This window comes from Mya arenaria, chromosome 8 (genome assembly GCF_026914265.1).
Source record: "Mya arenaria isolate MELC-2E11 chromosome 8, ASM2691426v1".
In the NCBI taxonomy this organism is placed as follows: Eukaryota; Metazoa; Mollusca; class Bivalvia; order Myida; family Myidae; genus Mya; species Mya arenaria.
Window position 1 is genome coordinate 3,581,847 of NC_069129.1, and position 14,731 is coordinate 3,596,577.

Genomic DNA, 14,731 nt, shown 5'->3' on the forward strand with positions numbered 1-14,731 from the left:
TTATCCAAGAAATGAATCATTATGATTTATGATTTATCAGATATTGGTAATTTTTTATCAATATAATTATCATATTGATCATTTCAAGTGATACTCCGTCCAACATTTAGGTAAACTATTCACAAGGTGCCATCTTTAATAATAATGCTCATCCTTGTGATTACGGACATGAGAATGTAATATGTGGTAGCTGGAGCAAGACATTTTCTTGACACATAACATCCCTGTTGAAATGGGAGGCTCAGAGAAAGAACATCAATAAAACAATTATAGCAAATCTACCTCATAAGATTGTTATACCAGTTATGAGTAACAGCATCATTACGGGTAACAGCAACAAACTCTATTTTGTCCGTCTGTCTCAAAACTTTCACCAACCGCCTGTTCTACAAATATTCTCTACCCATCTACATGCGTAACTAGCCCACCTGGTCATGGAATGACAGTCCAGAGTCCTTGCTGTCCTCTGCCTCCATACTTTCCCCACCCGCCTGCTCCACAAACATCAGCTGTTCCCCACCCACCTATAAAAGCACAACAGGTGAAGTCAACATGACAAAAGAAACGACATTTGACACCATTCCGCTATTTTTTTTGTTAAAGAGTTATTTAACTCCATTTGCGTCTAAGACTAGGCCTCAAATTCTTGAAATAATCTTTATAACAAGTTGAACTATATTTTTTATTTCAGCTAAATTACTTAATTAGACTTGATCTTACAATATAAAGGTAGTTTAGGCATACATGCCATATTTCTGAGAGGCTTCCCAGGGGATTTTGGTCTGAATTCCAGGGGATTTTGATATTACACCAGGGGATTTTTACGTGACGAAAAATTGCACAATATCTGCATTTATAATACAAGAAAAAATACACTCAAATTACAATAATTTTTGGACTAAGTCATTACGGTCCTTCATGGAATTTCACACTCATAATATTATTGATGCTTTCCACTGTCAACCTTAAGCAAGTTTTGAAAAAAAAAAAAAAATCTTTCTTTTTTTAAATTCCAGGGGATATGGATCCCCCGGCGGGGGACCAGGGGATGGATCGAAATTCCGGGGGATTCCCCCCCCCCCCCCGTGGGATATGGCATGTATGTTTATGGTGGAAATAATATGATAATTTCCTTTGAAATCCATAGAACTCAGTTTACAACTAAAACAGTGAGCTTAGCTTGATCCTGTTATAAGGGATTTAAGATGTTTCAAGAATTTTGGACCCAATGAAAGGAATGTGTACATACATCATCCCCACAGAGGGTAATGTCAGCAGTTCCCATGGAAACAGACAGCGAGCCATCCTCACAGAGAGTCTTGCCCTGAAATAACAACATCCTGCATGTTATATTAACAACAGATACGATATTATAAATCGAATCACATGTAAACCAGTAAAATGCTATCAAGTATTAACTGAGATTCAAATATCAGGATTTCAGTCACATCAATTTCGAATCAAGGGCATAAAAAATCTACCGATATGAAGTCCTTGGCTGAAGTTAGTCCATTAGTCATATTCATTGGAGCTTTATGGAAACTAGAGGTAAAACTTATCTATAAGCCATAGAGATCCATGTTTTGAGACAAGTAGATGTAGTTTGTACATACAAAAATTACCTTGATCACTGTCATGTCGGATATGTCCTCATCTGGAGTTGATACCTCAGAAGACACTAAAAAAGAATGTGTTTTTTTTTATTCGGTAATACACCTGTTATCTCATACATAATCCATTTCAGAGACAAAATAGCCAGCCACCCGCTCCCCCCCCCCCTCCCCCTAAGTGCATCATTTTGGACTAAAAAATATTTTAAAAAATCTTGAGTACCCCTAGACCCCCCTGCCAACATTTTAAAACAAACAAATTTTGGTTCCGAGGGAGGCCCCTGTTATAGTTTCATTTGGTTTAGATTTTAAACTTATTGGTGATTTTTCAAATGATTAAGTACATTAACAGAAACATAAAAAAGAACGCTGCAGAGTGAATGTCAATGCTTGTCTGTTTTCCTCAGTCAAACAAGGGGAATATCAATTATGAAAACCAGAGTTATGTGCCTTTCTCTTCAGTTGTGCCTTTGGGTTTAAAGTTATGTTCATGGTTAAACTTTTAAAGTAGTGCCAATGATGATAACAACAACACCAAATCTATAATAATACCTCGGGATTTTTTTCATCGAAAAACAATTGAGCTTATAACCGATTTTCCAGATATTCTCCTTTCAGGAGAAAGTCCAGGACTAATCTTTCGTCATACAATACTGTACTATAAATAATATTAGAACAAAATAGTATCAAGCAGGTTATACCTGGTACAAAAACAGAGTTTGTTGCAGAAGTCATCATCTTGTTGATACAGGAAGGGAATCCAGTGCCAGGTTCACCATTCCCCTCTATCTCCTTGTTGAAGTTCACCAGGTAGCTCTGTAGGTCATTGAGGTTCTGAGGCACGGAATCCATGGTTGGGCTCTCCACAAGGGTGACCACTGACCGAGCCCCAACATGTAGATCACCAGGCGCCATATCCTCTTCCATACTGATCTATGTCTGCAAGAATCAAGCCACAGAAATAAGCTCCTTCAACTTCACCCGTAAGCCCTTACATACATTTTTTGACATATAAATTTGTCAACTTATTCTTTTCATGGACATATCATCAAATGAAGAGAAATCAAACAAAAAAATAAAGTTGATATAGCTCTGTGATTGAAGTTCCAAATGTGTAATATGTTGGTTGGTAAAATTTCAGTCTTTTTAATGCACCAGTCAATTGTAACCACGCCCCCCCCCCCCCCCCCCCAGGTCCAAGGAAAAGCAGGGACTTTTGACTTTCAATCCAGCCAAGCCCAGGTAAAATCCCCGCCCTGCGAGGACAGAGTGCTGGTAAAATCCCTGCCAAACACCCCAGGGACCCTAGGTTAGGCCAAAACATAGTCAAATGTTCTAAAATGACGGCATTTTAGAACATCCAGGCTTTTTAGAATGACTAGGCCAAAACACTGCTATATTTGGCGCAAAGCCAAAATCACTGCATTCACCGAACACTGTGGGGACACTGGGAAGGTAAAAACACAGAGCATTTCCCCGGCTATCCCCCCAGACCCTGGGCAGCCGTGATTTCAATTGACTGGAGCATAAGAGTCAATGTTTTAGTACACTTTGTTAACAGCACATAGTCTTGTTTTGGGGGAAATGTGTTTAAGGAAGGTCACAGGAAACCATATGGAACATTTTGATTCCTGTTTGCCATTTCCAAAAAAAAAAAAAAGAGAAAACATATACAAAATATTGACGGCAGTAAAAGGAAACTGGATAAGAAAAAGGAACATGAATTAAGGTTATGATGTGGTTTGCCCTACATATCATAGTCAGCCATATTGCAACTGTCCATATCGTCAATTGACTCGTATATTTTGATTTGTTATTGTTTTCTAAAGTGGAAGTAGATGTGGAAAGTATTTCTGAATAAAGGTGGCGCTATATGGTGGTGGAGCTCCTCACAAAAACAGTCAGCGCCCCCGATCGCTGAGCGCCCCCTGTGCAAACCAAAACAAGTGGGCGTGATTCAAATGTCAAACACATTTATTGTGAAATAGTCAAACCAAATTCCGTTTAAGACAAAGAAAAGAATCATGAAACATCGTTTAACAAAAATTTATACGATTTAAAGTGAACAAACCATGCAAAATGCTTCCCAGCCTCTAGAAAGTTGCGATTTGATAAAAATGCTCACCACTTCCGCTTTGGTATCAGAAATTCAAAATGGCGGCAAATCAGGTGCATTTAGATGACCCATTTGGGTAATACTTTAAATTATACCCCATTAATGCTTTAAAACGTGTTAATAATTCAATGAACAAAGATGAAGATGCAATATTAAGTTTAATAATGTAAGTTTTAATAGCAATTATTTTTTGAGTGACCTGCACACCGGGTATGATGTCACGTGGGGTAAAAATGTACAAAGACCAAGGGAGATAAGTCATTTTAAACTTAAAAATGCAGGCGCAACAGTTCCCTCTCTTTTATTTTCCTATTACAATTTATGTAATAAAAAATAAATATCAGGGAGCTTTACTATGAAAAATAATTTAAATGATGATATTGTACCCTTATTTTTTATAAATAATAAATATATGTATATTTCATATTTGACATTGCTAACCTTATTGTTCCCTTACCCTAATCCTTATCCACAACTCTTCTTTTTTTAAATGTTTGATACTATCATTCACAGGCATCTGGATCATTGTTTGTCACTAAAATGTTGTTTAAACCATTTTGGGTATATACAATGAGATAAACAACACATCTGAAGATATTTAGTGTCTTTGATATACAAAAAAGAGACTCTTTTTTGAAGAATGACTTCAAACTTCATACATAAAAGTTTAATTTATTGTGTTGAGAAGAAGTGCTGTGCAAAAGAACATTATTTTTTGGTATGGTATTTTAAGACTTATTGCCCTTTCGGGCTATCCAATACTTTATTCTTTGTATTTTCCTTTACTCTTCTTTACACTTGAAACCGGGCATTTCATATGTACATAGCGGCACTTAAATACTATCCTATTTATGATTATACTGTCACTGAGAGAGCTAGCTTTTATAGCGTAACGGTAGAGCGCCCCTTGCAGAGCGAGAGGTCGTGGTTTCGAACCCTGACAGGTGCACATAGCAATTGTGCAGTCTGTTACATTTGGTGCCCAAAGTTGGGCCCATATTACACGGTAAGCCTCAAGGTAATTGCAAGTTGACCTTTTGTCTCCAAAATTCGAAAACAAATATCAAAATGGATGTGGAATGTGTAATTGGGTATTTCATAATTATGGATATAACGGCATTTATACTATATCACTATAGAGCTAGTTTTTATAGCAACGAAGTAGAGTGTCCGCTGGCAGAGCGAGAGTCATGGGTTTGAACCTGTTTCACACTGATTGGTGTTTGTTACACACTGATGAACACAATCTATTAAAGTAGTCAAAACATGACCCATAATTTTCCTGCTATGAATACAGTCAACTCAATTAAAAACTGCTTTAGTTGATTTTGAAAACCAAAAAAGAAAATTTAATATTTCACAGATGTTATTTCTATATAGTAGAACTTGGGGCCGTTATCTTAATAGATGCCTTCTCAACAACATGGGGCATTCAAGGAGCATACAGCACTCTCAGTGATACTTCCTATTACAAGAATGTGGTGTGGTTGGGGAATTACATCCAGTGATAGCTCTTAATGTTTCTACTATTAGTTTATTTTCTGCTGCAGATAATTAATGAAACACACTTGCAAACAGGATTCATAACATTGGTAAACATTTGTATTCTTCTCTTCATCTCTTTCAGATACTGATACAACATGGACGAGACAATGCCAGGTCCAGACACTTCCAATCTTCTGACTGCTGGTCAAGCGGAGCCAGCTGAAGTCAGTAAAGCCATCAAACGAGAGCAATCTCCGTCCATAGAAATTGTTCATCCCAAACTGACTGTGTTTCAGACATGTGCAATTGTAGTATCATCAGTCGGCGGGTCAGGACTCTTTGTTGCAATGTCGACGATAATGCGGACCAGCGGATCAGTTGGGGCTATGTTGATAGTTGTCCTGATATCGGGACTCCTCAATTACTCCCTAGCTAACTGCTTCGCTGAGGTAGCAGTACAACTCCCAAAGGCCGGTGGTCCATACTTTTTTATCAAACAAGTGTTTGGTGACTTCCCAGCCTTCCTGTTTCTATGGGGATTCTTTTTCCTGATTGTGACCCCTATCTGGGGATTTCTGGCCTACACGTCTGCCATCTACATTGTGCAGCTGTTCTTTCCCGGCTGTCAACCACCTGATGAGGCTGTGAAACTGCTGGCTATTGTCATTTTAGGTAAGTTTTTGAATTATTTATGATGATGATGCCCCTGCTGCTGCTGCTGCTGCTGCTGCTGATGATGATGATGATGATGATGTTTTATATTATACTATATAAAATATCATTCTTTACTGCGTATCTAATACCAAATAAGGGATTCATATGTTTTACATGCATTGACAGTTTAACCCTTTTATATTCAGCATTGACCATCTTGGCCAACTGCATGTACCTTCCATTTGTGACCAAACTGCAGATGATTCTTACTAGTGCCAAGATCGTTGCCATGTTGATCATCATCATCGCAGGCATTGTGGCCCTTATCGATGGTAAGCATAATGGGCGGAATTGGTGCACACAACTATTCATCCTTAAGTGCAGCATTCCAATATCTGTATTGTAATAGAAGCAGATATATTGGGGTTTTGCATTAAGCTGACGATTTATTTCATATCTAAGCTTTAATTGTAACTTACATTTCCAGCCAAAGAAATTGCCTATAGGCCTCCAATAAGTAATAATATCTATTTCAAAATCATAATTTGGTGTGCTAGTTCGGACAAAGTATAGTTGATTTTGCAAGTAATCATTCAGTTTAATTTGTAACACGGATATGTAATTAAACTTACAATCTTGATCGTACATATTTTATTATACGCTCATTTATGAGATGGACCCAATACTTGCAGGTTGATAACTGTTCAGTAAGTAAGTGGCTTTAAAGGGACTATACACCAGATTGGCACCAAAAAAGTTTTTTTCTGGAACGAATCTCAGGACAATTATTTAATAAAATGTTTAACTCTTACATACATGTATCATAATTGTAAAAAATACCAAAATGTAAAAATAAAATCGAGTCGGAGACTGGGTTCGAACTGGTGTCACCAAAATTGCAGTCCAGTGCTGTATCCACTGTGCCACAAAGGCTTACCTTTAACTGTTGTAATATTTAAGCTATATACCTAACTTGGTAATATCACTTGATAACATCGACTAGCCAATCAAGCATAAGGAATGAATTCTACTAGGTAAACATACCTAGTAATCTTTTTTTAATGGAAAAATACAAAAAAAAACTGCGAAAAATAAATTAATTGTAAACTATGTGGTACTTCACTTAGTAAGTTTCAATGCATTGTACACATCGTTACCAAGTTTTCGACAATTTTCTCTTTTTTTGCTATTTCATCACACTGAGTACAGTCCCTTTAAAGCTTGAATATCTAGTTTTGCCTTGTTTTTCCAGGGGAAGGGATGAGCTATACAATGATATTTGAGGGTTCCTCCACACAGCCAGGGGACTATGCAGTCAGCATTCTTGCTGGAACGTTCCTGTTCGGGGGATGGTAAAGCACAACTTATTACTTGATAAGAGAGTTCCTATGGCTAATTTACCAATCAAGCGATAATTGATGGGTATCTCCGCTAATTGGCATATTGTCCCACTGTAGCAAGTGCCATAAACTACGTGACTTAGATGACAGATAGCACAAAATCAGTGGTGAATTTGTAGAGGATTTAGGATAAAAAAAATTATTAAGTTGAAAATGAAAATAATCAAATTTAAGTACCCACGAAATTGTCTTACTCTCTTTCTTTTTTTAATCATCCCATGAATAAGGATTTCACAGTATTTATTCCAATGCTTCTACTTGTATTAATAATAATAATAATAATCGTAATAATAATAATAAAAGTGTCATGTTTCAATTGAAATATTTCTTGGGAGTTAATTTACTTATGCCTGCCCATAAATTGTAAAGTGAAATGATAACTTTTATGGATTTTTTTTTTAATTTTAATTGAAAAACAATCATATGAAATCATCGAACACTACAATGTCTGTTTTTGTTTCATCCTCATAGTATTATATTGTTTGTCCCTATTCTTGCTAAATTTCTGTTTTAAATTTTCAGGCAGCTTATCACTTTTCTTCTTGAAGAAATGGACAGTCCCGAAAAGTAAGAGAAATTAATTGTTTGATAGAAATATCAATACATTGGTCTGTCATGCAATATAAGCTATCTGTGTTCTGTTATTTTATGAATAAGAGTAAATACCAAATTAACAGAATAATCAGTGTTTGACACTATTAAACTGTTTCTGTTCTGACAGATGTCCGTCGAATTACCCATTTACTAATTTTTAGAGTCCAAACTAAAATCAAGAAGTCCAGGGCATGAAAACATTCATTGTCAAGCTTTGGAGTTCAGAAACTCACAAGAATACATACAAGAGTCTAAAAAAGCATGCAAGGAAAATAACTTACTGTAATACTGTCTTCTATGGTATAAAATAGGACTCCAATGCCCCAAAATATAGGAATCACTGCCAATATGTAGCCGTCTCCCGGACTTCCTTTAGAGTCTAACCTTACAGTTGACATTTTATAGATATAAAGTGCAACAGATCAGCTGATATATCATACATTATTTTTAAAATATAAAACTCATTGAATAACCTATTGCAGCAGTAGTTATGGTGCTCCTTTTTTCAGAAATTTGCCAAAGACACTGAGTATATCATTCACGATCGCGATAACGCTGAGTGAGTTGGTGGTGGCGGCGTACTTCGTAGTGCTCTCACCTCAAGAAGTTCTCAGTGGGGACGCTGTGGCTGTGGTCAGTGGTTTGAGCTTAGTATTGTATTTAATTAATTCAATTGCTTACTGATCAAACACATTTTTCTAGGTAAAGTCTTCTAGCCTAAGATATATAGTCTTAACATCAGACATACCGCAGGTAGTTGTTCTGATACTATGCTTGTCCTCTGTGGATAAACAAGAAATGCAACACAAACAAAAACAATACGCAACTGCTCTGTGTCAAGGTGAAATGGTCCTATTTGAGTAATTTATCAGTAATTTTTTGTAACACTATGTCTATGTTGACATGTGATAGACTATTGAGAGACATCTAACATTCTGGTTTCTCAGGTTTATGTATTTTCTTCACAGTTTTTGCAAATACTTTGGTTCACATATGAATGCAAAACAATTTTAAAACTGTATTTTGGGCAGCCAGTGTTTGCAAAAATTGAAAAAAATGAAAATCCAGGGGAAACAGAGATTAATTGGTGATTTGAGGTTACATGTATATTGCATTTAAAAAAAAGCTACACTATTATAGTCTCTAATTATTTACTCAAATAGGACTGTTTAACCAGGTATAAATGGTCTATTTTATTTGAATTTTATATTTCATTATTATTATGTATGCCAGATCTTTTAGTCCCCTTTGTCTTAAGTCTTTCCTGTGACATGAATGAGACTTCAGAGGCTTGGATGCGCAAATGTAAAACCTTCAAACAATTAAGATATTCCCATGAAATTTTGTTTACATTGTGACAATACCATTACCATTTGTAGCCTGCTGAAATATTTGTTATGATATGTTTTATATTTGATTTTCAGATGTTTATGAATAAAATCTACCGTCCAATGTCTCCTGTGATATCAATATTTGTAACAGCTACTTCGATTGGTTCCCTGAATGCCGTAGTGTTAGCTCAATCCCGAATGGTCAGCACTGCAGCAAGACTTGGCCACATGCCAGAAATTATGTCTTTCCAAAGCAGCTCATATAATATGCCCTGGCCTGCAATATTTGGAGTGGTAAGATACAAAATCATTATTTTAGAACTACTAGATCTTTTAAATAGCATTTTTATTGCATTCAGATCGCAGTTTAAAACACTTACAGCTAATGAAGAAGATTTATTTAGGTAAAGATACAGAGCTTGATGTTTTTGTCTCTCCTAACAAAACAACACAAAACGATTGTTGGTTATATATTGATATCTTATTTTTATAGAATTTAGTAATTTTCAGAGATGACCTTGAATCTTTATGCACACCTGTCAGATATGTCATGTTAGTAAACAATCAAATAAGGAAGAGAGGGTGAGAGTGATCTAATTAAACATGTACAGTCATCAGAATTCCGATTTTCTTGACCAAGCCCAAATACTCATAAGCTCATATAAGAATGGGATTATAACCTATGAGCCTGAATATATCAACATATATGCTTACATCCAGATATTTTTACAAGCCCAGGCTTAAGTTTGGCATGCAGGCTTGTGCTAGTTTTATCACTGCATATATATATAGTTGTCCCCCTCTCACTTTAAGCCCAACCAGGGACTTGTTTTCTTGGTCTTTAAAACAGGCCACCAGACTGTGACCAGTATTACTTTCTACAAGCAACCAATTGTATAAAGCTGGTTATGTCTTTGGTTTGGTTGAAGTTTGTTTCCCAATCAAATTGTCTATAAGAGCAAACTGGTCGAAGAATAACTTGTTGATAACTTATCCAGTGTATACAAATGACTGTAGGAAAGAAACTCCAGAGTAATTCATATTAACATATAGTATATTAGTATAAACAACGCTGAAAATAAACATGAAAGGTAGCCACAAAGTAGTAAAAAAATACCATTCATTTCAGTCATTGATCTCTCTTGTGATGCTGCTACTGCTGGAAGCTTCCACCATCATTAAGATGACAAGCTTCATGGCCACGGTGATGGGGCTCGCTGTTTTGCTCTGTCTTCTCGCCCTCCGTGTACGCAAACCTGACGCTCATAGGCCACTGCAGGTTAGTGTTTGTTGTGTAATTTTGAGTTATGCAGATTTTTTCTTTTAGATAAAAAAGTTTGAAAATTTCAAATGTTGACTTCAATTCTCCCATTTTCGTCTATTTTGAACTTTTATCAAATAAAAAAAATGATTTTGGGATTTCTAGCAGAGACAGGTTAAGATTAGAATCTTGACATTCTCTCTCTGGCCTTTTATCAATGATTGATACTTTTCCCCGTAGGTGTGGTTGGGTACTGCAATATTCCAGCTGGTTCTCAATGTTGCCACTCTATTGATGAGTATATACCAGGAGCCCCGGGATATTGGGCTCCTTGCACTGTTCATGCTGGCTGGGACCCCCGTGTACATTGTCTGTGTTCGCTGGTCGAAACCCAAGGAGGTGGAAAAACTTATAGGTTTGTTGATTAGGTCATTGTCAAATTTTCATAACTTGAATACGATCTGCTTCATCATCGACTGTGACATATATTTTCATATATATATTATCAAGAATATAGTGTATTGTGCTGAGCTGTGTTGAGTACATGTTACATACATGAATGCTCATAGCTTCATTTTTATATGGCTTTGGGTTGTCAAACAATATGTCAAGAACTCAGCCTAAGATGGTCTCATAAACCCATATAAGAATTTAAGGAAGTATGGTAAGCCTGTCTTGGGCTAGGGGGACCTTGATATGTAATATGACATTTGGAAAATATTGATAAACATATCGAACGAAATTTGTAAATGAACATGAACTAGTACTTTTTATAAAGTCATAAACTGGTAATGCAACAGTTTTTAGTATAAGTAGACTTAATTCCGAGCTTTTCTATTTTTTATTCCAGGTTCATTGAATTTGTCACTGCAGAAATTGCTTTTATTGAAGAAGATGTAACAGCTATACATGGGCTTGACCATGGATCTACAACATTCTGTTCTTCTGGATCCACAACATATCTGTCTTCAAGCTCTACAAACCCAGAAGAATCTTTATACATGATGTTTATATTAAATGTATATAGTGTTACAAATTATAGAATCATGTATCTTTATTTTGATATAAGATGTGATAATCCCTATTGTTATAGCCATGTACAATCATTTTTTTTATTTGTTGATAAACATTGCATAATGGTATAAAATTGTAATATGTATCATATTTGGACGCTCTATTTTATCCATTTCTACTGATTTTGGAAGGAGGAAAATAAGTGAGGTATTGTGATAGCCTTGGTTTTGTCGGTGTCGGTGGCATTGTCGTGCACTAACACTCAGCTTAGTCATAACTCAAGTACCATTCCAGACATTCTCATGAAACTTGGTACACATGTTGCCATAGCTAATATAAACATGTTTCTCAAGGCCCATAATTCTGGCTCTAATTATAGTTAAGTTATTCCCCTTTATCAATGGGAGAAAACAATGAGCGTTTTCATCCACAAGTGGTTCTCTTGTTTATTATGAACTATGACATATGCCATGACATTTTATTCAAAGAATATTGTGATTTTTCTCTTATAGTGAATAATGTTTTACAGTGTTCTGTTAATATGTGCAAACAGGTTTTTGAATAAGGTCAATGTTCTACGATATAAGTGAGTAGTGGACAGTTATGGTCACAAATTTTTAAGCTCAACATAAGCAAATTGACATGAATCAACCTGATATAGATATTTATAGCTGAAAAACCAATGGAGAGGTTTATAAGTCACATGATGACACTGGAAAAAACCAATGCACATGGACTTAAATTCAGAATTGTTTTCATTAAACAAAGTAGATAAATATCGAGGGTCGGTCATGTTCTGATTCGAGCATCATCACAATTGTTCAGGGATTACAATCAACAATTGCAAACAAACAATTCCATGTGCAATGTAATTCAGGTCAAGAAATGTTCACGTGGTGTCCAGTTACTGTAAAATTATTGTATATTGATAAATTATTTGCCATACATTATTCTATTACAGCTGCTGAAATTTGTTTCTTATTCTCAGGAAATTGATATTACCAGTATATTGCTTTGTTTGGAATTGTCTGGGTTTTTTTTTTATTTTTATACTTTTTGAAATATTTGCATTTTTTTAGCATTTTTACTTTTGTTTAACATACATCAAAATGAGAGAAATCAATTTCACATTTGTGTTCATTGTTTTGTTGATCATTATTTAAATAAAGAAACCTGCTTTCAAAAATTCTAGTCACTATTGACCACATTTTCAAGTGAGCATAATTCATGTTGCCATGGCAAATATTTTTCTTTAAAATAGATATGTTGTACTAAGATTGCAAACGTTCTTACTTTCATTTTAATTGTTATTGTGTGTTAATTACTAATTATTGGATTGTTCCTCATATTTTTAGCTGATATCAACTGGTGCTGTTAGTATTTTTTCAATTTAGTTATTTTTCCTGTTAGCTGTTTTGTTACTAGTCTGTTGAAGTTGTGTGAAAAATTATAGATCACCGCTTCAAGAAGCCAGTCAAAGCTGTGATGTCAAACTCAACGACCAACTTATCTTAATTTCAAGGGTAAACAATATTACAAATTAATTAAATGAATTTCAGCTGTATCTCTTGCTCCCTTGGAATTAATTTGTTTAATTTGTAAAACATGAACAATAACATGTACCTAATAACTCAGAGACAAAGGGTTCATGCTCTCATATTTACTATGACAATCGACAGTTTACTCAGGCAAAAATGTTCTCAAATTATGGAGAAAAAAATCAATTATCAGTATCCGTTCTTGATTACTAAAGCTGCTTTAGTATGAATACTCCATGTCCTAAACACATACTTATTTCTGTGATAATGCAAATAACCATGACTCATATGGTTGCATTTTGGACTTGCTAAATATTTTAACTACAAAAATATACTTCCCAATTACATAATTACTTACATGTAATTTTGTCTTTGGTTCAGGAAGCTGTAATGCAAAATTTGGTCACTATAGCAACTAAAGTAAATTTTAAAATGCATACTGATATCAAACTGAATTTCTCCATGTGAAATAATATTTTGTCACTGCAATACATTCTGTAAAATAAGGTATCTAAGATCCAATTAGTTAGACATTTCGTCATAATTAACGCATACTAGTTTACATTGAATAGTGTACTTAGCTTTAACCTTTATTTTGATATACATATGTATACTATTTGTAATTGCTGGTCAATGTCAACTACAAACATGGTGTGCCTTATGTTCTGTACTGTTGTTGTTTTCAAGTTATACTGTTTATGTTCAGTCGTTTAGTGTACATTTATTAATGTGTGATAGAAATATTTTGAAGACGCACAATTTTGGTTGATGAAAAAATACGTGTTTTTAATGCGTTAATATGTTAAACTTCTTTGACTGTAATGATCAAAACCAAAAAAAAACATGATTAAGGTACAGATGAAAAAATATTAACCTTGATGAATTTTATTTTAGTTATTAGCTACATAGTCACAAGTTCCACAGTTAAAAAAGCACCAAAATATCGCTAATATTTTTTAATTTGTACCCATACGCTTTGTTTTTGTTTTGATCATTCAAAGTCAAATGGGTTTAACATGATAATGCATTAAAATTAAAAAAAGGCATCAACCGACATTGTGTTAAAGTTTTTAATGTAATTGTTGTTCGTGTCCATTAGCCTGATCCTGACTTGCATGCAAGTATAATACAATTATTGCATAGGATCAGGTCAATGTTGTCCAGTATTACATACTTTGTATTGTAACAAACTATCATATTCGTACAATACGTATTGGTGCTCTATTATGGATAAATAAAAAAAGTACAAGAATCCAACTTTTTTCTTATTCTGTACATGTATTAGAGATGTGCAGGATGGTATGAACTATTGGTGATGCGGTTGTTCCCTTAGGGTGTGTTGAGGGGGTGTCCTCTCCCTCCCTCCGAAAACATTTGCAAAGATCGGCTATGAAAGACTGTTTGAAGTGCCAACTATTATATTATAGTGCTAATGTTTTCAAAAACACATATTGCTGGTCAAGGCGACACTGGTCTGAAAGTAAAAATAACTAAATGAAGAAAAAAATATAATCTGAACTGAGGTAAAATGTAAATAATTAATAACTATTTAATGACTAAAATTTATTACATGCTTTTCTGTGGTTTATAGAGAATTATCAGTGAAATACAAATTTAAGTCTTACACTGAAACAAACAATTATCCTTGATGTATTCTCTAGACTGAGCGCAGTTTTGTTGTTTTATTTCCAGTATTCAGGCATTTCAATACTTTTTAAAGAAAACCTG

At 34.8% G+C, this 14,731-nt stretch overlaps 2 protein-coding genes across 6 annotated transcripts in view; one reads left to right on the forward strand and one right to left on the reverse strand.

Moving 5' to 3' along the window:
• The window catches only part of LOC128243246 (uncharacterized), a 17,776-nt gene extending 13,901 nt beyond the window's left edge, over positions 1-3,875 (reverse strand). The window contains exons 1-5 of one of the 3 annotated variants that reach the window (XM_052960874.1): positions 3,736-3,875; positions 2,312-2,549; positions 1,623-1,678; positions 1,250-1,324; positions 429-524 (exon numbers count right to left, since the gene is read on the reverse strand). In XM_052960874.1, coding sequence (XP_052816834.1) covers positions 429-524; positions 1,250-1,324; positions 1,623-1,678; positions 2,312-2,537 — 453 coding nt within the window. In that variant the 5' untranslated portion in view covers positions 2,538-2,549; positions 3,736-3,875. Of the gene's footprint in view, positions 1-428; positions 525-1,249; positions 1,325-1,622; positions 1,679-2,311; positions 2,550-3,361; positions 3,502-3,681 lie in introns of those variants that run through there. The other 2 variants (XM_052960873.1, XM_052960871.1) reach the window with 2 other exon arrangements.
• LOC128243247 (large neutral amino acids transporter small subunit 2-like) lies at positions 3,662-14,247 on the forward strand. Of its 3 annotated transcripts, none has more exons than XM_052960875.1 (10): positions 3,662-3,802; positions 5,354-5,883; positions 6,072-6,197; positions 7,118-7,217; positions 7,788-7,832; positions 8,369-8,492; positions 9,284-9,484; positions 10,320-10,469; positions 10,692-10,866; positions 11,302-14,247. In XM_052960875.1, the coding sequence occupies exons 2-10, from the start codon at positions 5,367-5,369 to the stop codon at positions 11,349-11,351; spliced, it is 1,488 nt and encodes a 495-aa protein (XP_052816835.1). In that variant the 5' UTR covers positions 3,662-3,802; positions 5,354-5,366; the 3' UTR covers positions 11,352-14,247. The 3 variants fall into 3 exon arrangements, with proteins under 3 accessions (XP_052816835.1, XP_052816837.1, XP_052816836.1); XM_052960877.1 differs by having other exon boundaries at positions 3,678-3,779; XM_052960876.1 differs by having other exon boundaries at positions 3,788-3,892.
• Positions 14,248-14,731: the final 484 nt, after the last annotated feature.